The sequence below is a fragment of the Quercus lobata genome, chromosome 5 (assembly GCF_001633185.2).
Source record: "Quercus lobata isolate SW786 chromosome 5, ValleyOak3.0 Primary Assembly, whole genome shotgun sequence".
NCBI classification, from domain to species: domain Eukaryota; kingdom Viridiplantae; phylum Streptophyta; class Magnoliopsida; order Fagales; family Fagaceae; genus Quercus; species Quercus lobata.
Window position 1 is genome coordinate 19,150,147 of NC_044908.1, and position 26,432 is coordinate 19,176,578.

General features: G+C 41.5%; 2 protein-coding genes across 2 annotated transcripts; one reads left to right on the top strand and one right to left on the bottom strand.

The window, feature by feature from the left end:
• Positions 1 to 4,990: 4,990 nt before the first annotated feature.
• Positions 4,991 to 6,765, bottom strand: LOC115992571 (tyrosine/DOPA decarboxylase 2-like). The gene has a single exon (XM_031116788.1). The coding sequence runs from the start codon at positions 6,695 to 6,697 to the stop codon at positions 5,144 to 5,146; it is 1,554 nt and encodes a 517-aa protein (XP_030972648.1). The 5' UTR covers positions 6,698 to 6,765; the 3' UTR covers positions 4,991 to 5,143.
• Positions 6,766 to 17,589: 10,824 nt separating this feature from the next.
• LOC115990117 lies at positions 17,590 to 18,264 on the top strand. Its single transcript, XM_031113977.1, has one exon. It carries the CDS (start codon positions 17,590 to 17,592, stop codon positions 18,262 to 18,264), a length of 675 nt encoding a protein of 224 aa, XP_030969837.1.
• The last annotated feature ends 8,168 nt before the right edge of the window (positions 18,265 to 26,432 follow it).

Consider the following 26,432-nt stretch of genomic DNA (forward strand, 5'->3'; position numbering starts at 1 on the left):
ATAACAATTCATAACGACTTGCTATTTATGATTTGTTGTGAAAGTATTTTGAAAATGTTGTGGACATATTATTTTTCTATTTTAAAAATCCTATTATTAATGCCAAGTATTTTTAGATTTTAAATATACTCAAATTTCATTTTAGATATCATTCCAATTATACTCCAATTATATGTCAATTATATTTACATACAAATTGATATATTTGAATTTGTAAAATATAAAATACTAAATTCGAATTTCTTATACATTTAAATTCAAATTCAAAAACTTGTTCATTTCCTCATATTCTTCTTTGTGACCATCAGAGCCACTCTTGGACAATGGGAGCAATGACCCAAATTTAAAAAAAAAATAAAAAATTATTATTAGTGCGTGTGTGGAGAGAGAGAGAGAGAGAGAGAGAGAGAGAACGCCTACCATTTATGATTTGTTGTGAAAGTATTTTGGAAATGTTGTGAACATATCATTTTTCTATTTTAAATGTCCTATTATTAATGCCAAGTATTTTTGGATTTTAAATATACTCAAATTTCATGTCAAATATCATTCCAATTATAATCCAATTATATGTCAATTATATTTATATGCAAATTCATATACCTGAATTAAACAGATCTAAATTTTTTTGAAAAAGAGGACATCATTCATAAGGCAAATTGATTTAAATTAATTTTTTTCAAGTGTCTGTCATATGTGTTCAACATATCATTCAACATCATGCAAAAAATGGTATCTTGGTCATTAGAGTCTAGAAGACCAGACTCTGTCTAGGCGGAATGGGTGCTTAACACCTTCCCATTCCGTAACCTAGCCCCCAAGCCTAGGATTTTTGGATAGGTAGATTAGTGTTTTGTCTTTTAATTTTGGGAGATTGTAACTAGGACTCAAAGCCTTATAAGGTTAATTTACCAAAGTTGTACTTTTCTTTATTCAATCAATGACAATGAAGTATTTTGATCATGTAATTTGTATTTATTTTTTCTTATTTTTTTTTGTATAAAAAAAATAAGTGCCAACTCCATACCACTTACCCAAAAAAGAGATTTGAGAGATGCCCTTAAAAGCACTCAAATCTCTTTTTTGAGAGCACCCAATTTTTCGGTCTCTCACTATGGCGACTCCATTGGGGATGTTAAGGGCTAAGCTTCGTGTTAGACTTTAAGTGACCAATTATATACCATTGTCTTTTGCATGATTTTGCATGATATTGTTGATTGTTTGTTTATTTATGTCGTGAGATGTCTGTATGATATTTATGTTGTTATTTATGTTGCCATGTTGATTGTTAAGAGCTTTCCCTAACTGTCATAATGCGTGCCATCAAAACAACAAATATGTATGCACCCATCTCAAACATATGGTGGTTGTAACAATGGATCATCGGTCTTCATTAGATTCGGGTACCTAGTGGTGAACTCACCAACTCATAGCCCAAAGTCACTAGATCACTTCTTGTTGACCATTAAGGATAGACCATATCATTTGGACCAATGTAATGTTCATTACATTACAAGTTGAGAGGTGTAACGTCCTAACTATGGGAAACAATGAAACAAAAAACCCACCCTATAATATAATGACTTAGAACCTACCCTTAGGCCGATCTATGTTAAAATTGCATTGCATGTTATGTGTGTTTGTTAGGATGATTGATTGATGTAGATGAGGACCTAGTTTTGATTGACCCAACCAAGCCTTTTCTTAAGGGAGAATTTGGTTAAGATCAGAAGGAAGATTCCAAAGAGAACCCAAGACCGACACTGAAGCTAGTAGTTCCAATTTCAAATCACGGTACTGAAGCCCGTAAGCATAAAAGACACTCCACTGTTGCAACATCACAATCCAGTATTCGACCTACAAGACAGTTCAAGCCACAAGAAGTCTGAAGACTCCATCACTATGGCGGAAGGGGGAGAACATCCGAACACTGAAGAACCCATGAACACCCAAGAGCAACTAAACACCATGGTAGCAAGTCAAATCCAGTTGAGGGAGGACATGAGCCTTATGGTACAACAGTTTTAGAACCTGAAAAGTGGCCAAGAGGAGAACAAGACTGACCATAATCTTCCAACCATGGAGAATGAGAAGAAGATGAACGAAAGGATAAACAAGATGGAAGAGATGATCAAGAGAGCTCGCAAGATGGAAGACCTCATAGACTACCAATCACTCTTACTTTTCCCTGATATGAGATTGCATCCCAAGTTCAAGATGCCAACCTTGGATAAGTTCGACGGGACTGGCTTCCCAAAGTCCCATTTGAAGATGTATATAAGGGCCATGCAACCCCTAGGAGCAACTGAAGAACTACTTGCTCAAATGTTCCAAAACACCCTAACTGGCGCTGCTCTTGGGTGGTTCCTCAACCTAGATGATGCTAGAGTAAGGAGTTAGGAGGACATCTGTTGTGAGTTTCACAATCAATACAAGTACAACATAGAGGTGGATATGACAAGGAGAGATTTGGAGACCACGAAGCAAGAGCTGAAAGAATCTTTCTCTACCTTCATTACCAAGTGGAGGTCCAAAGCGGCACAGATGATGAATAGGCCAAGTGAAGAAGAGCAATTAACCATGGTTGTAAAAAACTTATTGCCTGTATGCCATAAATATTTGTTTGCCTAGTATTTTCCTAATTTTAAAGTTTTGATTGATACTAGAACCCAAATTGAGGATGCAATAAATAATGACACTATAAAGAATGAGGACCCACCAAGGTTCAAAAAGAATTTAGGATCTAGTTCTAAAACTACAAAAGTTTCTAATATATACAAAAATGATCCTTGCCAACTTATTGCTCCCATTGCCCTCGTGCCAATATCACAAGGGCCACCTCCAAGGCCTAGAAGGGAATTTCATGAGTTATACATGCCCGAGAGTCAAGTGTTTGAAAAACTAAAAACAAATGGGCTACTAAAACCCTTAGACCCAAGACCAATCCCAAACCCATTGCCTGTAAGATTTGATGTGACTAAGAGATGTGCCTACCACCAAAGCCCTGGCCATGATACTGACAAGTGTTTTGGCCTTTGTCATGTAATTCAGGACTTAATAGACAATAAGGTGATTGCACTACCTACAAGGCCTAGCATTACTAATAATCTCTTACCCAATCACAATTTTGGGAGATGGCCAAGAATTAATTGCTTAATGACTGAAGAGGAAAATGAAGAGGACCCGTCTGAGTTGATTTATGACCTACCTGAGTGATTTATGATGACATGGGAAGAATTGATGGGTATGACATCCGTTGCGGGGTATGATATATGGAGTGAAGATGTTACAGAAACCACAAATTACCCAACTTCCACAAATGGGAAGAGACACTTTGAGCCATAGCTTTAATCTCCACTGGTTTATATGCTTGTTTTACACTTTGAGCAAGTGATGTGATAACCAGCCCTTCATGATCTCTAATCACAATGCCAATAGCTAAACAGTTTGAGCTTGAGTATAGAGCCCCATTGTAATTAATTTTGAAGTAACCTGGTGGGGGAGGTTTTCACTTTATGAGTCTAGCTTGTGGAGTCCATGTCTGAGTTATTGGATGGGTAGCGTTGAACTCACCTAGACATTCTGCAGCAACTCGGGGCACCTAATCAATGGACTGATGGGGCTGCTGATTATGCACCTAGTTCCACTGCTGCCATACACACCACGCTGTCATTGAGAAAAGTGTAGCCCTCTTGCCATATACACCACACTGTCATTGAGAAAGGGAGATTCCCAAATAATATATTCCACCTTCCAAACCTCCAGCTGCTCGATGTAAGTTACAACTACAATCTCACCGATTCCCTTCCAACGTATAACTGGAGTACTCCTCTCAAGTCCTTGGATCTCTTTGGAACCGAATTTCCAATTGACTTACCTAATTTAATCAGCAATCTCAAGTCCTTAAAAAAATTGTACCTCAGTGGATGCAACATTTCCACGGTCCCTACAACATTTCTTCCTAATCTCACACAAATCACTTATTTGGATCTCTCATATAATAACTTTGGTGGTCAGTTTCCACGGTCCCTCCTAAACTTTGAAGTTCTTACTTACTTAGACCTCTTATACAACAATTTCATAGGGCAGCTTCCGGAAGTTCTGACAAACTTGACCCAAATTTTCTCTTCAAAAAATTCTTCTAATAGTCAACTAGTCAACAAGATTCCTTCCAATCTAGAATATCTCATCTTATCTAGTAACTTATTGAATGGGACAATACCATCTTGGGTGTATATAATACCATCTTTGCTTGAATTACATCTTGATTATAACCAATTCACTGGGCATATTGGCGATTTCCAGCATAACTCATTGGTTGCTCTTTGGTTGAACAATAACAACCTACATGGTCCCCTTCCATTGTCAACCTCTAAATTGATGAGCCTCAATCATTTATCACCTCTGCCACCAATATTTTTCCCAAAATTTACTCATTAAAATTGTCTTCTTCTAACATAACTGAAATTCCACAGTTTTTACGAACCGCAAAGTATATACAATACTTAGACCTTTCCAACAACCATGTCAAAGGCAATATTCCAACCTGGTTATTCGATGTGGGGAAGGATTCATTCTATTACTTTTCAGTCCCAAGGAATAATTTAACTGGACACAACCCTTCCTTGATTTGCAATCTCAGTTCCCTCATGTACCTTGATTATATGCCTAATGAAGGAATTTGCCCAAAAAACAAAGTAGTTCATGACTGTAAGGCGGTGAGTTTTGATCCTTACAAAGGTCATCTTATTTAGCGTGATTCTATTGTTGGCACTGAAAATTTCTACTAGTATTTTGCTACTTCTTGAACCTCTTGAATATAGATTTCTGACAGTCTCTCAATTCAAGAAAAGTTTGTGATATCCATTTTACATCACTTGCATATCATATTAAGACTTCAATATAAGAGTAAGATTGTGCATGTAATCATATTACCACTTCCCATGCACACTTATTTTTTAAATGCATGTTTGAATGAAAATCACCCATTAATACTTTTAGTAGATATTGAAGCAAACTCAACGTAGTGAAAATGTATTACATCAAATATATCCATAATTCCTTTTAAAATGTGTATCACATATTATGGAAATGATAATACATATAGTAAATATATGAGATAATTCCCATATAGTTGATATGTTCAATATCTGCTGAGCAAAGCATCTGCATGTTCTTGAACAACCTTCCAAGCCATGATCACATGTCGTTCCTCTGTCAGGGTCGCACCTATAGCACACCGAATTATGTATACTCCATCGACCACAGTAGGACTCATGTAGATATGGCCTGACCTATTGATTGAGTCCAACAGCTTCTGGTTTAGTTCATTTACACGTTCCAAATCTAAGGCCTTCTCATCATGGTTAGCCACACCATTCTCATAAACTTTTTTAAAATTTGGCTTAGGCAAAACCCTAAAGCAGACCAAAGCAAAATTTCTAGGGGCCACAACCTCAAACGTATTATCAAGCCTTACAAGTTCTTCAAAAAGCTTTGCCATTTTAACATGGCTTCTTAAAAAGCACCTGAGGTTCGCCACGCCGTAGCTTCTGAGCACAAGCCACAATTTCATGGCTCGGAATCTTCGACTTAAGGTTATTTGCCAGTCTTTGTAGTCCACCACTTGCTTTGAATCAGTGGCCTTATTTCTCAAATACGCAGGATTTGTTGAGAGTGATTTTATCAAGGCACTTGGATCCTTCACCCAAAGGCAGCAACAATCCAAAGTAGTAAAGAACCACTTATGTGCATTCAAAGTGAATGAATCTGCACCCTCAATGCCATCAATGAAATGCCGAAACTCTGGGCAAATGCAAGCACTTCCAGCATATGCGGCATCAACATGGACCCATATGCTATAATCTTTGGCTACTTCGCATAATGGCCCTATTGGATCAATGGCATTTGTTGAAGTTGTCCCAACTGTGGCACAAAGAAAGAATGGGACTAGTCCAGCTTGAACATCTGCTTGAACTGCATCACGTAATGACTTTGGGCATAACCCAAAAGACGTTGACTTTGTTGTCTTGACAGCTCGGAAGTTCATTGGGTTGATTCCAGCAATTTTGGCTGCCTTTTGTATTGCACTATGCGTTTGGTCAGACCCATAAACCACCAACTTTTCCATCTTCTCTCTTCCAACTTGGCTTAGCATTTGATCCCTCGCTGCAGTTAATGTACACAAAATGGCCTCACAAGTAGTCCCTTGCAATACACCTCCACCATTGCCAGAAAAGAGGAAAGACTTTGGTAGTTTAAGCATTTCACCAAACCAATCCATGACAATACACTCTAGTTCAGTTGCAGCAGGTGATGACATCCAATTGAATCCCACTACATTAAAGCCAGTGCTAAGCATTTCTCCAAGAAAACCAGCAATGCTACCACTTGAAGGGAAGTAGGCAAAGTAGTTAGGACTCTGCCAGTGTGTGATCCCAGGTATAATATATTTCTGCACATCTTGGAGGATGGTTTCAATGGATTCAGGAGAGTAAGGGGCAGATTCTGGTAAGAGATTTCGAAGATAATTTGGCTCAACTTGGCTAAGGACTTGATATCTCTCTATGTTTTCATAATAATCTGCAATGAAGTCTATGATCATGTGGCCTTGCCTCCTAAATTCCTTTGGGTCTAGAGGGTTAGTGACGAAGTGGGAATTGTTTTCTTGATCCTTATCGAAAGTGAGGCTGCCCATGATCAAGATATGGAATTTAAATGTTTTGGTGGTTTGACAAAGGAGAGAAAGGGTATGGAAGAATCAGAAGGTGATGTGCTAATTGAATGAGAAATAATGAATGAAGATAGGTTTCTTATATAGCAAAAAAATGAGTAGCATGCAGATTGAATGAAAATTATATTAACTAGTCGCAAACCCACGCTATGCATGAGAATATATGATTATTTTAAGATGTAGTCTAATATATAACTTACTCTTTAACTTAATTGTATATAATTTGTTCTTCCAAAATATTAAACAATTTCTAAAAATAATTTCTAGCTATCTCTCTATTTTTACAAATATATAAATTTATCATTTTTGGTGTTTTTGTTTGATATTATCCTTTTGATTGAAGGGGTCCATTTTCTTCTAAATATTTTTATTATGAATTATATTTTCTTAATTTCTTTTATTACAACTAAAATTTTTAAATTTAAAATTTATTATTTAAAATTTTCATTCTCTCAAAGATATTATCATGATAATAAAAAATTATCACATAATTACAATTGACATTATTCAAATAATTGATAGGCACATTTAAATTCATGATAGTCATGTAGATTGTGTTTTGATATAAACTCAAATTCTCACTTCCAAACTAACTAAGGATTAACTCAAATAAATATCAACCCAAAACTATAAGAGGGAGTAAAAAGACTTGTGATGCGAACTCAAAAAACACAACACCTAAATGTATCAAGAGTTCCAAGAATTATACATATATATATATATATATATATATATAGAGAGAGAGAGAGAGAGAGAGAGAGAGAGAGAGAGAGAGAGAGAGAGAGAGAGAGAGTATATCACATTTTTTTGGGGAGAGAATAACAAATATAGAATAAAAGATAATGAGAAGAATATTCAAAATAAAAGATATAGTTGTAAACACTAAATTATCAAAACCATGTTATGTAATAGATTAATATAATATTATTATATAATATATTTATAATAAAATAGGACCACATCTAACAATTAAAGAAAAAAAAAAGCTAACAGCTTAAAAACACAACCAAATTAGATCAACTAAAAGTAGAGATGTAAGATTAAATTAAAAATACACCAAAAAAATATACACACAGGCACATACATACATAACACACAGAGAGAGAGAGAGAGAGAGAGAGAGAGAGAGAGAGAGAGAGAGAGAGAGAGAGAGAGAGAGAGAGAGAGAGAGAGAGAGAGAGAGAGAGAGATTCATTACCCTACAATGGAGACGCAAAAAGAGACCCACCAAAAGGAAACCAAAAAAAAAAAAAAAAAACTATGAGAGAGAGAGAGAGAGAGTTATCATATTCTGGTGTGGGAAATATGGATTGAATGAGAGATAATAGTTTATTATAGTAAAGAAGATGGGATAAGAAGAGTCAAAATAAGAGGAAGATGAATGGATAGAGAAAGAGTAATGGTAGGGTAGAGAGGAGTGGGAAGATCAAAAGATAAAAGTTAAAAGCAGGGACGGAGCCAGAACTTAAAATTAGGGGGGGCGGTTTATTGTTAGTTATATGCAGTGGTTTCGGCTTTTGGCTCCATTGCTTAGCCGGCAAAGATTTTCTTTTATTATTATTATTTTTTTTATGTGTGTGTAGAGTGTGTCTTTTGTTGCTAAGGACAAATTTATTTTGTTTAAAGTTTTTTAAAGGGCTAAGTTGTTTGTTTTTGGTAAAATTGGTTGATTAATCTCAATTTTTTTTATTTTTTTATTTTAGCTTTGCTACTGCCTATTGGTAATTTTTGTTGTTAGGCTAATATTTTGGGCTTGTGTATATATATATATATATATATTTATTTATTTATTTATTTTAGATCTATAAATTTTTTTATGGACTTTAGAAGGAGGAAAATACTAGATCTACAAATTTTTTTACAAATTTTTGTTGTGATTAGTGGTTATTAATAAGTAAAAAAGTGATATAAATGGTGAATCCAGATGCAAACCAGTAAGAATTTGCTACCTCTATAGTCTGTAAAAATGTTGTAAAAAAGTTTGTAACTATAGCATTTTTCCTATAATGATCAATAAGGGGGACAAATTGCTTAGCCGGCAAAGGTTTTCTTTTGTTATTATTATTATTATTATTTATGTGTGTGTAGAGTGTTTCTTTTGTTAGTAAGGACAAAATTATTTTGTTTAAAGTTTTTTAAAGGGCTAAGTTGTTTGTTTTTGGTAAAATTGGTTGATTAGTCTCAATTTTTATTTTTTATTTTTTAGCTTTGCTACTGCCTATTGGTAATTTTTGTTGTTGGGCTAATATTTTGGGCTTGTATATATATATATATATATATATATATATATATTTTTTTTTTTGGATTTTAGATCTACAAATTTTTTTATGGACTTTAAAAGGAGGAAAATACTAGATCTACAAATTTTTTTTACAAATTTTTTTTGTGATTAGTGGTTATTAGTAAGTAAAAATGTGATATAAATGGTGGACCCAGATGCAAACTAGTAAGAATTTGCTACTTCAATAGTCTGTAAAAATGTTGTAAAAAAGTTTGTAACTATAACATTTTTCCTATAATGATCAATAAGGGGGATAAAATGTAATTTTATTGAAGAAAGTTGCTAAAATTAGTACCTAAATATATAGTTATATAATTATATTATTTTTTAAAAAAATTAGGGGGGGCCATTGCCCCCCTTGGTCCATGAATGGCTCCATCCATGGTTAGAAGGAAATGTTGGAGAAAGTGGGAAATTAATAAAGGGAAGAATAATTAAAAATGAGAGAGTAAGAGTTGAAAATAAGTGGATAATTTGGCACAATAAAAGAGTAGCAACATTAACTTCTACGTTTTAGCTTTTAGATATATATAGATATAGATGAATGAAGATAGTTTTTAGATATATATAGATATAGATGAATGAAGATAGATTTCTTATATAGCAAAAAAAACGAGTAACATGCAGGTCTCTGGACCTATCAGTTTAATATTTGATCCTGGCCTTTCTCCAGATCATCAATGGACCAATTCCCTTTTGTGTAACCCATCTTTTGTCTTTTTCCCATTCTTTAATGTAAATCATTTTGATAGCAAAAGAAAAGTTTAATATTTGACAGGTGAGCCACTGAGATAAACATAGGTTTATAGTATTTGCTTTAAATGTGAACACGTGATGTGTAGAGTCATAATTAAATGAAAACATGTTGGGCTTAGCTTTAAATTCTTAGCATTTCTAATAATATTCCAAACAAATCTTTAAATTCTTAGCATTGCCGATGGTTCTTAGATGTATGTTTCAAAGGTCATTGAGGTTCATTCGAACTCTCAAAATAGTATTTTTCATGGGTTTTCCATACTTTTTTCTAGAGTTTTGACCCTCGAAAAAAACCAAAATTTTTTATAGTGACATTACATGTTTATATGAATAAATGTTTGAAATATACTTAAATACACTAGTGAATATTTTTTATAAGTTTGTAAATAAATTCATAAAATACCAGATAAAATTAAATAATTTATATGTATATACTTATATACACTGGATATAAATAGTCCATTTTGTAGTAAAATTATACAAATTTTAACAATAGAAAAAGTTGGTAAATCTAATTTTTATAAGTTCATAAAAAATCATTCTATCTAATTAACTCAAATAATATAATTACAATTAAAATTTAGTTATTAATTATTAGCATAATTTTGTGAAGGGATAAAATTTTAGTCTGAATATTATATATATATATATATATATATATATATATATATATAAAGCCCAAGATGAGAAAAAATTCAATTAGATTTTACTTATGGGATAATTTTGTGTCATGTATGTGTCCACTTAAGTTTCTTAGTCTTTGTGTTAATTAAGTAAGTTAATGAGTACAAAATAATAAAGTCCAAAATATTAATAAACTATTAAGAAAAAACTAATCATATATATACTTAATAAAAATCACCAAACCTCCTATCTTATAAAAAATTATCATAATACATAAGTAGTGTTAAACTTAGGCTAGAGTTTAAACATACATCTAATTACATTTATTTTTTCTAATAATTACATATATTTTTATGGTAAAAAAATATTTTTATTTTTAAATACATTTATGTATATACATGAGCTACCAGCTAGTTTTATTATTATTATTACTATTATTATTATTGTCGTTTGTAATTGTACGAGGAAGATAATAAAGGTAACACATCCAACAATCACAGGCTCACAGCCTTTATTTACTGTTTTTTATGGATGGTCACACCCACACACTACACTACAGAGCACGTCAATCGACAGCACGTTCAAAATGATGAGATAATGGAGCTGTCAAGGGGTCCAGTAATCCTGGCTGGGCCTCTTGTCTTTTTCTTTCTGATCTTTCTTTCTTTCTTTCTTCTAAATTACATGGGAATACGAGTGAAAGTTACTCGCAAATTTGTAAGAATCTTTAAATTGACCTATCAAATATAAACGTGATTAGTGTGATCAGTGACCCGTGTTATTCAATAGTATAAAAAAATTGATAATTAATTGTATTATAAAAATTTGTATAATATAATTAATTGCATCACGTTTATAACATATACTTAATTTTAAAAAATTATTTCTTTTGGTTTTGGGTGTAAAAATTGACGCATGAAATTATAAAATTTATTAATTATATATATTTTTTAAATTAACACATCAATTTATAGTATTTTTAAGTGATAAAAGTTTCGTAACACTGTTAACATCACACTTTCAATAAATAAATACTATCTGAGCTTTAGTGTGCTCAACCAAAGTTCACATTTTTTGGTTTCTTTTTTGTTTTTGTTTTTACCGTTGTTGACAAGATTCGGATATTAAATAAGATACGGTGAATATGCGGCAAATGGAAATATCATTGTGGGACACAGTTTGGAGTCCAAACTCCTATCTTGTGAAGTCTTGGTCCAAAAAAACTCAATACAATGAATTTTATAGAGTATGGGTCAAAGAACTAGGTTTAGATAAGTTAAACAGAGGCTTGCATGGGATAAAGGAACACATGGACAAGAACAAAAGCCATTGCGTTGAAAGATCTCACGGTCTGAGGAGACTAAAAACTTAATTTGTGTATACAGACCAGTACATTAGGGTTCGTTTGCATGCTACAGTATTCTCCTTTTTTTTTTTTTTTTTTTTGTCCCTTATGGGGGCTTCTATACATTATATAGACCCTTCCTTATCATTGGGCTTTACACTTGTTGATCATCCAAGCCTCCACTTGAGCACATATCCTATCAGACACCTCTTTCAGTCCTTTGTGAGTTGTGGTAGCCAAGGTAATGCTGTTCAGGGGTCTTCTCCACATTAATGCGACTAGGAAAGTAGCTGTAGTGCATTCAATGTGGTGGTGGCAGCTTTTGCTTAGATATTTTGTGTTTTCTTCCTTTTCACGTATTTAGGGGATGTGCTTCAGTGGCTTGGACATACTTCCGCTCCGAATTTTCAGTGTCCGAGGAGGAATTCCTCCTCGGACCTTTTTTCTTTGTTTCCCGTGATAAGGCTTAACGTGGATCTCCTAAGCCACATTGCCTCCTCGGACAGGTTGTGTCCTCGAATGGGCCCAAGGCCCAACTCGTTACTTTGGGTCATAGTCCCCACAATAGCCCCTCAAAACTCTGGTTTTTATCTCCTTCTGAGGAGAAAAGCAGGGTTTTGACTTTTTAAGGGATAAGATCAATTAGTTTCCGGTTCGCACGTGTGGGGACAATTGCTTCTGACGCGTTGCAAGTTACGAGGCACGGCTTATTACTCTAGGTAGCTTTATGTCTCCCCCATCCAGTGGCGAAACGCAGATCTAACGGCTGGCATTCTTCCTAGAATTTTGAGCGGGAGTGACCTTCCCTTTTCTCCCTTGCTATATAAGGCCCTGGGGAAGCTCTTTTTGCTTTTCTTTTCTACTAATACTCAAGTTCGCCAGAGAATCCCAGCGCCCAGTTCTTCATTAACGTTCCAGGCCTTCGAATTTCCGTGACTACTTTAGTGAGAAACCTTTCCCTGAGGAAATCTCTGAGAGCTTCAGAGATTGTTGTAAGGATACTTGTAAGTTCTACTTCCTCTTCGTTACCCCAATTTTCACCTTGGCCTTCCTCCTCGGCCCACCGGTTCAACTAGATGGGTAGATTCAAGTGTCTAGTAGATACTCTGGCCGCCATGGAGGCCTTTAGGGCAAAGTACTGCATCCCGCAGAGGGTGATTTTGAAGTACTGTCCTCCAGAACGAGTGCTGATCGATAGGGAAGTGGGTCAAGTTGTCATTCCCATGATCGCTTTTATAGAAGGAGGAATGACGCTTCCCATGCGTAGGATTACCCGGGACTATTTGCTTAACTATAGATTGACACCGCATCAGTGCGCTCCCAACCTGTTTAGGGTCTTAGGCAGCATAGATGTTCTGAACAAACGGATGGGTTTAGGTCTTACATGGCATGATGTAGTTCACATGTACGAGTGCCACCATCTTGACAAAGCAGGGTACTATCTTAAATCTCGGTCCGAGATCATTAGGCTGATCTCCTGTCTTCTTAAATCCAATAAGAGTATGAAGGATGACTTCCTTATTGCCTCGGGAGAGTGGAGCGATGGTCTTCATTGTCCAACTTGGGCAGGAGATCCAGGTACGGTGCCTTTAGGATCAATCCCCTGGGAAGGGGGTTTAACCCTTTAGTTTTATTTTCCTTTGATTGAAGATTCAAAATTTTTGTAACTTAACTACAATTTCCTTCTCGGCTGTTTTGCAGATAGAGCACACGTCGCTCCTCAGCTAAGCCACGTAAGCGTTCAAGCCTTGAACTATCTTTTGAGGTCAGAGATCTACGTTAACGAGGACGGATAATTACGTGCGGCCCATCTGATTTTGGGTTACGAACCCTTGTCCCGCGATTTCCTAGACGTCGGCCAATCCATAAGAGCCTGTAGTCCAAGGTTGGCCAGGATCGACTTGTCGAAGCCGAGGTTTTTGGCTTGAGACGATCTTAGGCCAGTTGTTTTTCCTGGCATTCAAAATCCTCAGCCAGCTACACAACCACTTCCACAAGATAATCCTGAAGTTGCAGCGCGTGTTGAAGAAGAGACTGAATCATCCCGTCTTTCTCTTGAGGAGGAGATAGACGAGTTCTACTTTGAGGAGGATATTCCAAAAGCTCCACTGATCGAGCTTTCAGATGTTGAGGGAGAATAGGATAGAAACTCTGTGATCGGCACCCCTCTTATTATTGCCTGCTCAGACGACTCTTCAGACGAAGAAGTGGACAACATGGCCTCCAACAAAGGAAAAAGTTTGCGAGAGCTGATGGCTGCCCGAGGCAAGGGGCAATCATCGAAGGTGCTTGCCAAGTCCCAAACCTCTGTTCTTTCTCCTGCTGCTCCATAAATCCCTGCCGATCTCGGCTTGAAAGTTAATCCTGACCTAAAGAAGAAAAGGCCGATTGAGTCCCTCGAGGAAGGCGAGGTGGGTCCTTGCCAGGGCGGTAAATAACAAAAAATGACTCGGGAGCATCGGGACAAAAGGGCTCCATCTGTGGAGAGCCGAGAAGAGATGGAACGGGCTGAAATGTGCATGCCTCCGTGCACTTGGAGCCCCCAACTTGAAGTGGACGGAGCAGTCATTCCCTATAATGCTTCAATCCGAGAGTATAATAGGGGCCGAGCAGGGTACATTGCTGAAGCCCTGGAGCAGCCCGTTCTCCTTCCCAGGGATATGGAGGCTTACAGGCAATTTTCACAGCCTGAACTCTTCCTATCCCTGAAGAGAGATCTTGCAATGGTAAGACAATTCATCCTCTCATCGGTAAGATCATTGGATCATGTCATATTTTAACTTGTCATCTTGTCACTTCTTGGGCAGATCACTCAACAAGTATTTGTGGCCGAGGAGTGGTGCCGCGACAATCGTAAGTTAGCTGATGTCGAAGCCCTCTCTCGTGCTGAGGTGGAGAAGGCTCTAGGAGCCCTCAAGCAGGAGCATTACGAGCTATCTGAGAAGCTCAAGGAGGCTGAGTTAGGCTGTAAGAGTGCTGTGGCTGGCTTGAAGACTGCTGAAAAACAAGCTAAAGATCAACGCTAAAAACTGTACATGACTGAGACCAACCTTGCTACTGAAAAGCAAGTCGTACTGGATCTCAAAGCCGCGTTGCAGAAAGCCAAAGAAGAGGCCCAGCTTGCCAAGGAAGAAGCTCAGCTAGTCAAGGAAGCAGCTAAGGCCGAAAAAAGGGTTGCTTACCAGCTTGGAGCGAAGGGGACTGAGGCAAGGCTTTCTGAGGAGCTGCTAGAGGTATGCAGGGATTACTGCAGTATTTCATGGGTTCAGGCTCTTAATGCTGCAGGGGTCCCTGCAGACTCTGCCTTGAGATTGCCCGAGAATGTCTTCTTCCTTCCAGAGATCTGGGAGATCCTTGCCGATACCATTGAAGCTTTCGAGTAGCCCACGGCTGTTCCTAATGCCATCCCCTTAGCTGAAATTACCGGGGGCTTTGGTCAGGTCGCCGTTCGGGTTGAGGATGTGGAGAAAGAGAAGGGTAAAGGCAAGGGTAAGGGAAAGAAAACCTCCTTCAGGGCCAAGGATCTCACTAAGGAAGCAAGCACTGAGGCACTGAAGCATTCACTCACATTTCAGTTCTCATATCTTATATCCTATTTCTTTATTTTTTCTTAACTCACTTTCTATCGTGTTTGGCATCAAAACTTGGCTTAGTTGTCAGTTTAAAAAAGCAACTTTAACTCAAAATTTATTTAATTGAATGATGATGTTAAAAATATTACATAAAATTTATAATTTCATGTGTCATTTTTATAACACCCAAAACCAAAAGAAATAATTAAAAATATATATTATTATATGTTATAAACGTGATACAATTAATTGTATTACAAATTTTTATAATACAATTTGTAGGGGTAAAATTCCTAAAGTCAACAATGGGCCTTGGGCCTCGCACGGAGTCCAACCATGACCAAAAGGGGAAAGGGGGACCAAAAGACTTCCAACCCAATCCTGTTGAGCCCAGTTTATTTAAAAAGACGTCCGAGGAGGAATGTCTCCTCGGACACACAAATACAAGCCCAATGTGCTCCCCCTCCACAGTGAAGAACCATCCCAAACAAATGTGGGTAGTAGGATGAGCCTCACACAGTAGGAAAGACGAAAATGTAAGACGTTCAGGGAGAAACCACAACTGCCGCATTAAATGCAAGGAAGCTACCTTTTCAGCCACATTAATGTGGAGAAGACAGGCGAACAGTGTTACATTGACCAGTGCAACTCACAAAAAGATAAGGTGGATGTCCGATGGGACAGGCACTCAAGTGAAGGTCCAGATGGTTAACAAGTGTAAGGCTCTTATCAATTTAAAGAAGCTATATAAGAGAAGGAAATCCCCATGAAGAGGGGATCGGAAAATTTAGAGGGAAAAAAGAGAGAGAGAGATTAAAGAATTCTGTAATCTTTAATCAGAGCAAGAGGTGCACTCATACGTCTCCTCGGACCAGTATCCTGTGAACATAAATGAAATATTCTCACGTTCATACTGTTGCATGGCATATAACTAATTAACGTTCACTTCGTCCAGCCCTAGTTCTGTAACCCGCTCTCTACAAATTCATTGTCTAGGGTTTTTTGGGCCAGAACCACTTACTTGCTGGGGCTGGGCCCCAAAAACAGCCCCTACAATTGGCGCCGTCTATGGGGAGAACTTGTGTCTCGACAAGTGAAACTGTAAGAAATGGAAGGATCAGGTCCGCGCCAAACCGGTCGTGCAGATTCCCAATGGCAGGACAATTTTTTGAATCTCGAACGAGAGAAAGACCAAGATAAGCAACGAGAGGGCAGTGTGAACACCTCTCACACGAGTAGAAGCCGCTCGAAAGGGAAAGGTCATGCATGCCATAAGCAAAACGATCGAAAGGCTCTACAGTAAGAGATTGATGATTTGAAGAAGAAGCTGCGCCGTGCGCAGCGAAAACGTCCTTCACCCGGCTCGGACACTAGCAGTGATGAGGATAACGAATACAGGTGGAGATCAAGAACCCCTCCGAGCGAGACTTTTTCCTACGAGGACGAGCGGCCTTGTAAACGCGGCCACAAAAGCCCATCTTACCAAGGCTTGGCCAACGATGCCATGAGCAAGGCCCTGGATCGCATCTCCCAGTCGCCTTTCACGCGTAGAATAGAGAGGGCAGAGCTTCCTAGGCGGTTCCATCAACCAACGTTTGCCATATACAATGGTCGGACTGACCCAGTAGAGCATGTAAGCCAATTTAATCAGAGGATGGCCGTCCATTCCAGGGATGAGGCGTTAATGTGTAAGGTGTTTCCGTCCAGCTTGGGATCTATGGTGATGAGATGGTTTGATGCCCTCAAGCTAAATTCCATAGATTCCTTTAAAATGCTGACACAGGCTTTTGGTTCCCGCTTCATTACCAGCAGTAGAGTCCCTCGGTCCCTAGATTCCCTCCTATCCTTGTCCATGCGGGAAGGGGAGACACTGAAGGCCTACATAGACAGGTACTGGGAAATGTATAATGAGATAGAAGGAAATTACGATGACGTCGCCATTAGTACGTTCAAAAGGGGCCTGCCGACAGAGCATGGCTTAAGAAAGTCCCTCACTGGGAAGCCAGTCACCAGCGTTCGCCAACTCATGGACATAATTGACAAGTACAAAAGGGTCGAGGAGGACCAGCAGATGGGGAAGGGTAAAGCGAAGGTTGTCCCTCAGGAGAGGAGGGACTTCAGGTCGGACCGCTTTAACAACAGTAACAGGCCGAGAAGAGACTACGCGGAACAGTCTGGATCCACTGGGGCTCAGGCAGTCCATGCCGTGTTCCGAGAACCATTACACAAGATCCTAGAGAAGGTGAAGTGCGAACCTTTCTTTCAATGGCCGAACAGGATGGCAGGTGACCCCTCAAAACGTAATCAGAATCTGTATTGCGCGTACCACCAAGAACCAGGTCACACCACTGATGATTGCAGGAATCTGAAAAACCATTTGGACCGGCTTGTCCAAGAAGGGAAGTTGAGGCATCTGTTGCATCGCCCTGAAGGGTGGCAGGAACAGTCGAATATCGAAACCAGACAAAGTACATTGAGGCCACCCATTGGCACAATAAATGTCATTCTTACCACACCTGGAAGGACCGGTTCCAGCCCTTTCAGAGTAATGTCAGTGGGCAGGTTCCCGACTGAGCTGAACGACAGGGGATCCAAGAGAGCTAGAGTGATTGCCACGCCCTTCATCGGGTTCTCAGAGGAGGACAAACAAGGAACCCTTCAACCCCACGATGATGCCCTAGTCGTCACGCTCAGAATTGAAGGTTATGACGTGAAAAGGGTGTTAGTTGATCAAGGCAGCGCCGTGGAAGTAATGTACCCTGACTTGTATAAGGGGTTGAACTTGAAGCTAGAAGACCTGTTGCCATATGATTCCCCTCTGGTCAGCTTTGAAGGAAAAACAGTCACCCCGAAAGGCATGATTAGGTTGCCTGTGCAAACAGACTTAGACGTGGTGGAGGTGAACTTCATTGTGGTAGACGTGTACTTTCCCTACACACCTATTGTGGCCTGACTATGGCTTCATGCACTAGGGGCTGTGCCATCAACCTTGCACCAAAAAGTGAAGTATCCGTCAGGAGGTCAAGTCAAAGAAATAATAGGGAACCAAGGAATGGCTAGGCAATGCATGGTGTCGGCAATCTCACGACGACCAAATAGTGAACCTTCCACTTCGGCCGAGAACGGCTTATAGCAATTAATGACCCCGGTCCCAACTGCGGGTGGTGGAGGACCAACCACGGAGGTGAGCTGTGAGGATCTAGAGAAAGTACTCGTCGGATCAGACCCTGAGAGGTTTTTTCAGATCGGCTCAGAATTACCACCCCAGGAGAAGTCAACACTAATTGATTTTCTCCGACGGAATGTGGACGTATTCGCCTGGGATCCCTATGAGGCCCCCGGGGTTGACTCAGATCTCATTTGCCACCACTTTAATGTTAACCCGGCTATAACGCCTAAGAAGCAACCTCCTCGGCGACCGTCAAAAGAACATGCAGACGCTGTAAGAGAAGAGGTTGCAAAATTGAAGAAAGCAGGGGCTATCAAGGAAGTATTCTACCCCGAATGGTTAGCCAACACAGTCGTGGTAAAAAAGAAGAGCGGGAAATGGCGGGTCTGCGTAGACTTCACGGACCTAAACAAGGCCTGCCCGAAGGATCCTTTCCTCATACCACGGATAGACCGATTGGTAGATTTGACTGTCGGACACCCCCGAATGAGTTTTTTGGATTCCTTCCAGGGCTACCATCAGATATCCCTGGCTGCCGAAGACCAAGAAAAAACTGCTTTTGTCACCCCAGTCGGAAACTATCATTATAAGGTGATGCCCTTCGGCTTGAAGAATGCCGGGTCGACCTATCAAAGGATGATGACTAGGATGTTTGAACAGCAGATGCGTAAGAGCGTTGAAGTGTATATAGATGACATGGTGGTAAAAAGCAAATTGGTGGCCGACCACATCAGAGACCTCGGCGACGTCTTTCAAATTCTGAGAAAGTACAAGCTACGATTGAATGCTTCCAAATGTTCATTTGGGGTGGGATCAGGAAAATTCTTAGGCTATATAGTGACCCACAGAGGTATAGAAGTTAACCCTGACCAAATAAGAGCCATTTATAGCCTGTAGCCTCCTCGGAATCCCAAAGAGGTCCAGAAGCTCATCGGCATGATAGCTGCTTTAAACCGTTTCATCTCCCACTCAGCAGACAGATGCAGGCCTTTCTTCCTCCTATTGCACAAGTGGAAGGGCTTCGAGTGGACTGAGGAGTGTGCTTTAGCTTTCCAACAGCTCAAGGAATACCTCGCCCGACCGCTGATTATGCCCAGTCCCGATGCCAACGAGGTGTTGTTCACCTACATCGCAGTAGCCTCTCATGCGGTGAGCTTAGTGCTAATCCGAGAAGACAATGGCACGCAGCGACCCGTCTATTACGTGAGCAAATCACTGCAGGAGGCAAAGACCCGGTATCTCCCCCTCGAAAAAGCTATCTTGGCCGTCGTATAAGCCACGCGGAAGCTCCCCCACTATTTTCAGGCACATACTGTAGTTATGCTAACTCAACTTCCGTTGAAATCCGTCCTCCGCAGCGCCGATTACACAGGCAGAATTGCAAAATGGGGAACGATTTTGGGCGCCTTCGACATTAGATACATGCCTCGCACCGCAGTAAAAGGTCAGGTCCTCGCCGATCTAGTAGCTGAATTTGCGGAGCCCACACTAGAAGGAAGGGAAGTGTCGGGATCACTAAGTGTTGATGAGAAACTAATCAGCATAGTCTCTCAGCATGAACACAATTGGTGAAAAGCACACATCGACGGTGCAGGGAACCAAAGGGGCTCAGGGATGGGGCTCGTTCTAGTTTCTCCCGAAGGGATAACCATAGAAAAGTCGTTGAGGCTCGGATTCTCAGCCACGAATAACGAAGCCGAGTATGAGGCGTTATTGGAGGGAATGTCGATGATTCGAAAATTGGGTGGAAAATTCGTAAACATGTTCTCGGATTCGAGACTCATCGTGGGACAAGTAAACGGGGAGTTGGAGGCAAAGGATGAAAGAATGCAAGAGTACCTGGTCCGGGCTAAGCACCTGCAGACCCATTTCTATCACTTCCGTTTAACGCATGTACCCAGGAGCGGGAACACCCATGCTGATTCTCTCGCAATGCTGGCCACCTCCTCGGCTCAGCCACTTCCTCGGATTATTTTAGTAGAAGATCTTTACCGCCCAACAACAGAGAAGGCCAACGGAATTCGGGTACACAACGTCAGGGCAGAACCTAGCTGGATGGATCCTCTAATGCTGTTCTTAAAGCACGACACCTTGCCAGACGATAAGGTTGAGGCCGACAAAATCAGGAGGAAAGCTTCTCGATTCTGGTTGTCCGAGGACTCCAAACTTTACAGACGCTCGTTCTAAGGGCCATACCTGCTGTGTGTGCACCCAGAAACTACTGAACTCATCCTGGAGGAGTTACATGAAGGAATTTGCGGAAGTCATACGGGAGGTAGGTCCCTGTCCCATAAGGCCATAACGCTGGGTTACTGGTGGCCGAGCATGCATAAAGAGGCTCTGGAATATGTGAAGAAGTGCGACCAGTGCCAAAGGTTCGCCCCGAACATACACCAGCCAGGCGGAGAACTTAACTCGCTGTCCAGCCCTTGGCCATTCGAACAATGAGGCCTAGACATACTAGGACCATTCCCCAAAGCGGCAGGGAACAAGAAATTTCTTCTCGTCGGCACCAATTACTTCACAAAGTGGGTCGAAGCTGAGGCACTGGCAAACATTAGGGACATCGATGTCAAGAAGTTTGTTTGGAAAAATATTATCACTAGGTTCGGGACCCCGCACACCCTGATCTCGGACAACGGCCTCCAGTTTGATAGCAAAGCCTTCAGAAGATACTGTAATGAGCTGGGAATTATCAATCGATACTCCACACCAGCTTACCCACAGGGTAATGGACAGGCGGAAGCCATCAATAAAACCATAGTGAATGGGATGAAAAAGAGGTTGGACGACGCGAAAGGGAGGTGGGTTGAAGAGTTAGCCCATGTCTTGTGGACATACCGCACCACACATCGCAGGTCCACGGGAGAAACCCCCTTTTCAATGACCTACGGAGCCGAGGCTGTCATCCCACTGAAGATAAACTTCCCAACACAGAGGACTACTGCCTTCAGCCCCATTGCTAATAACAAACTTCTGGAAAAAAGCTTGGACCTCATCGAGGAAAGAAGGGAAAGTGCAATGGTCCACCTAGCATACTATCAGTAAAAGTTCAAGCAGGGTTACGACGCCAAGGTGAAGTCAAGGCCATTGGCTCCCGGGGATCTAGTACTGAGGAAGGTCCTAGGCACCGCGAGGAACCCTGCATGGGGAAAACTCGGACCAAACTGGGAAGGCCCATACCGTATCACTTCCGTAGCCGGCATAGGAGCCTACTTTTTGGAAGATTTGGATGAACATGTAGTGCTACGCCCTTGGAATGTAAATAACCTGAAAAGGTACTGTTATTAATGAAAGACATAATTCTTGACGTCGCATTACTATACAGCTACTTGGGCTAAGTGTTAAACAGAACCCAAGTCCTGCCTGGCTCCTCGGACCACAGACTTGGGGGAAATTAACCTCGCAGCCATTTTCGCTAAGTGTTAAACAGAACCCAAGTCCTGCCTAACTTCTCGGACCACAGACTTGGGGGAAATTAACCTCGCAGCTATTTTCGCTAAGTGTTAAACAGAACCCAAGTCCTGCCTGGCTCCTCGGACCACAGACTTGGGGGAAATTAACCTCACAGCCATTTTCGCTAAGTGTTAAACAGAACCCAAGTCTTGCCTGGCTCCTCGGATGACAGGCTTGGGGGAAATTAACCTCGCAGCCATTTTCGCTAAGTGTTAAACAGAACCCAAGTCCTGCCTGACTCCTTGGACCACAGACTTGGGGGAAATTAACCTCGCAGCTATTTTCACTAAGTGTTAAATAGAACCCAAATCCTGCCTGGCTCCTCGAACCACAGACTTGGGGGAAATTAACCTCGCAGCCATTTTCGCTAAGTGTTAAACAGAACCCAAGTCCTACCTGACTCCTCGGACCACAGACTTGGGGCAAATTAACCTCGCAGCTATTTTCGCTAAGTGTTAAACAGAACCTAAGTCCTGCCTGGCTCCTCGGACCACAGACTTGGGGGAAATTAACCTCGTAGCTATTTTCGCTAAGTGTTAAATAGAACCCAAGTCCTGCCTGGCTCCTCGGACCACAGACTTGGGAGAAATTAACCTCGCAGCTATTTTCATTAAGTGTTAAACAGAACCCAAGTCCTGCCTGGCTCCTCGGATCACAGGCTTGGGGGAAATTAACCTCGCAGCTATTTTCACTAAGTGTTAAACAGAACCCAAGTCCTGCCTGGCTCCTCGGACCACAAGCTCGGGGGAAATTAACCTCGCAGCTATTTTCACTAAGTGTTAAACAGAACCCAAGTCCTGCCTGGCTCCTCGGACCACAAGCTTGGGGGAAATTAACCTCGCAGCTATTTTCACTAAGTGTTAAACAAAATCCAAGTCCTGCCTGGCTCCTCGGACCACAGACTTGGGGGAAATTAACCTCGCAGCCATTTTGTCTAATTATCGACTATCATTTTCTACATATTCGTTCACTCATGCTTGGTTTTCAACAGTTAATGGCAGAATAGACATCCATTCATGATGAAAACAGAAGAGAAAGTAAAACAACAAGATTTAAAGGAAAACGACACCTTTCATTAAAATCCAAAAGCGGTCCTTTTACAAACATTAACAGAACAAAATATGAAGGGTAAAACAAATAAAATCCTACACTACTTTCCTAAGTCCGAACTCTGAATAGGCCCGGGTTGATCGTCTGTTGCATGGGGTCCCGGAACAGCCTCCTTAGCCTGTGCAACAACCTCCCTGATTGAAAGACTGTCCTCGGGCAACTTGTCCTTCACGGCCGGCTGCGCATCCTCAGCTTCAGGCATAGGGGAGTCCGAGGCTAAGGCCTTCGTTGTGAGAGGCTCTTCAGGGGCAACCACGTCGGGAATCTCACGAATATCCTCCGGAAAAAAGATATTCTCAGCTTTCCGGAGATCAGAGTCTGCTGGGACTGCTGCCCGATCCAAGGCTACACCCCAAGACATGGTGATGTAATCCCTGCATATAGCGGCCACCTCCTCGGTTAGCCTGATCTCAGTGTCCCTGACTCCGCGATCATAAGAGGTTGCCACTTCTTTCTCGGCCGCCTCCCTGGCAAGGCGGGCCTCCTCCTTGACCTTCGCAAGCTCGGCCTTGAGATCTGAAACAGCCTGCTTCTCTGTCACGAGTTTTTCCTCGGACTGGCGGAGCTGTTGGCGTAGATCCTCAGCCTGCTTAGTGGCGTTTTTAAGGCCGACCTCCGCGCTCGCATGACCCTTTTTTGCCTCCTTTATTTCACTGCTTAGGCGATCATTTTCCTACCTGAGGTCGCTAGCAGTCTTCTTGGCAGCACAACGGGACTGAGCCTCACTGTGAAGGTCCTCACGAGCCTTCTTGGCCCATTCCTCAGCAACAAAGATTTGTTGAGTGACCTGCGCCAGAAAAGTAAAGGCCTAATTAAAATAGAATGAAGAATAAATAGATATGCAATAAGAAAACGAGACAGGAGAAGTTTTCACTTACCATAGCCGTGTCCCTCTTTAGCGACATGAAAAGGTCTGGTTGCCGAGTATCCCGAAGACCCTTCATATCGCGAGGCAAAAGAAGAGGCTGCTGCAGGGCCTCAGCCAAGAATGATGCTTGCCCTCGTTGGGATTCCCATAGGGTCGCATCCCAGGAAATTGGGGCGCCGTCCAATTCGAGCCGTGACGACCATATCCGCTGTTCCCTCCGAATAGCCGCCTCGTCTCGGCTATCAACAGACCTTGTCCTCTTCTCCTTAGGCTCTTTGGTCTCTTTGCCTTTCTTCTGAGGCTTGGCCTTTTCGTGGTCAACCTCGCCCTCCTCCAATTCTTCCACAGGCCTTTTTCGCCTCAAATTGGGTATAGGCTGCAGTGCCGCATCCAATGTGGGAGGAAGAGGAGGAGGAGCCTTGGAGGTAGGCTGTTCCTTCGGGACATCCTTAGAGGACTGCCCCTTGTTCCTGTTGGAAATGAGGCCCCGGAGACCAGACCTTGGTTTCAGATCCATTCCTTCTTCCTCGATCTCTTGGCTGGTATCAACTTGTGCAATTACTAAACCAAGATCAGGGGCTGCTGAGGCACGGTCTAAATCTGAATCAAAGTCCGAGAGCTCTACTGGCCTGGCCAACACCTCTCCCTCCTTGGCAAAATGGAACTGGTCTATCTGATCTTCCAAAGATGAGTGCGAGGAACCGGCTTCTTCCCCTGGGACGACTGCTGCGGGAAGAGCACGCTGTGCAGGCAGCTGGACGGGAGGTAAATCGCTCGAAGCGAGAAATCTTGGTATGGAGATATCGATTCGTGCTAATCGCGGACTGCCAGCCCTGATTGCTTGACCGACGTCCACTAGAGCACGTGAAAGGGGCTCGTAGTCCAAAATCAGAGGTGCAGCCCGTAATTGCCCGTCTGCACTCACGTAAATTTCAGACCTTAGAAGGAAATTGAGTGCTGGAACATTGACCAAACTTAGCCGAGGAGTCGTATGCGCCTTGTCTGCAAAGCCCAAAGAAAGGGTTACGTTAGTCCGAGGAGGCAAACAAGTGAAATCAAAATTGAAACGAAGAAAAAGAAAGATCAAAACTAAGATCCCTTCCAAGGGATCTAACTCTATGGTGCCCCACCTGGTTTTCCTGCCCTGACCGGGCAGTGAATACCGTCGTGCCATGGTCCGGAGACGATCAAAAGGTCGTTCTTCAAGCCTTTGTTGGACTTGGGAAGACAGGATATCAACCTCACCTCATCGGACTTGGACTTCAAGTAATATGAGTCGCCGATGCTATGGCATTCATATAGATGAACCACGTCATGCCATGAAAGGCCGAGGTTCATCTGATCGTTCAAGGCATCTATGCACCCAGAATTCGGAACATATTTGTGACGCATTGGTGAGGGGCCAACCTATGACCATGCAAATAATCCCTAGTTATCCTCCCCATAGGAATGGTCATTCTTCCTTCCACAAAGGCTATCACTAGAATGGCAACCTGCCCCGTCCTTCTCTTGATTAAGACTTCCTCCAAAGAACAATACTCTAGACCTACTTCCGGCGGGATACGATACTTAGCCTTGAAGCCTTCCATACCGGCCGGGGAATCTACCATTTTCTCAAGCTTACCCATCCCCCTAATCCTAGGTGACGCGAAGACGATTTACTTAAGGAATAACGTCGGAAAAGGCAACGGAAAAGAAATGTGCACTTACAGGTGAGGAACTTGCAGGAAATTTTCAAGGGGACGACTGCGAAGGCTTGAACACTTTGAAAGGGAAAGTACTGGAGTGCTCTGAGTGCTTGAGTGCTTGTTCAAAAAAATGGGGAGGAAATGCCTTTGAAAAATCTTATATATCCGGGAGAAGCTGGACAGACATACTCCCGCCTAGAGAAATGGAAATGATATCAACCATTGATCTAGCATCCAACCGTCGGATTGAAAAGATATAAAATTGCTAAAAGCAATAATTAGCGCTTCATGGGTCATTAAACGCCTCCATCATTAATGAGGCACGTGAGAAGCATATCTCCGCACGGGTGAAGCAGGAATCCACAATAATGGGCCTTGGGCCTTGGGCCCCGCACGGAGCCCAACCATGACCAAAAGGGGAAAGGGGGACCAAAAGACTTCCAGCCCAATCCTGTTGAGCCCAGTTTATTTAAAAAAACGTTCGAGGAGGAATGTCTCCTTGGACACACAAATACGGGCCCAATGTGCGCCCCCTCCACAGTGAAGAACCATCCCAAACAAACGTGGGTAGTAGGATGAGCCTCACACAGCAGGAAAGAGGAAAATGTAAGACGTTCAGGAAGAAACCACAATTGCCGCATTAAATGCAAGGAAGCTACCTTTTCAGCCGCATTAATGTGGAGAAGATAGGCGAACAGTGTTACATTGGCTAGTGCAACTCACAGAAAGATAAGGTGGATGTCCGATGGGACAGGTACTCAAGTGAAGGTCCAGATAGTTAACAAGTGTAAGGCTCTTATCAATTTAAGGAGGCTATATAAGAGAAGGAA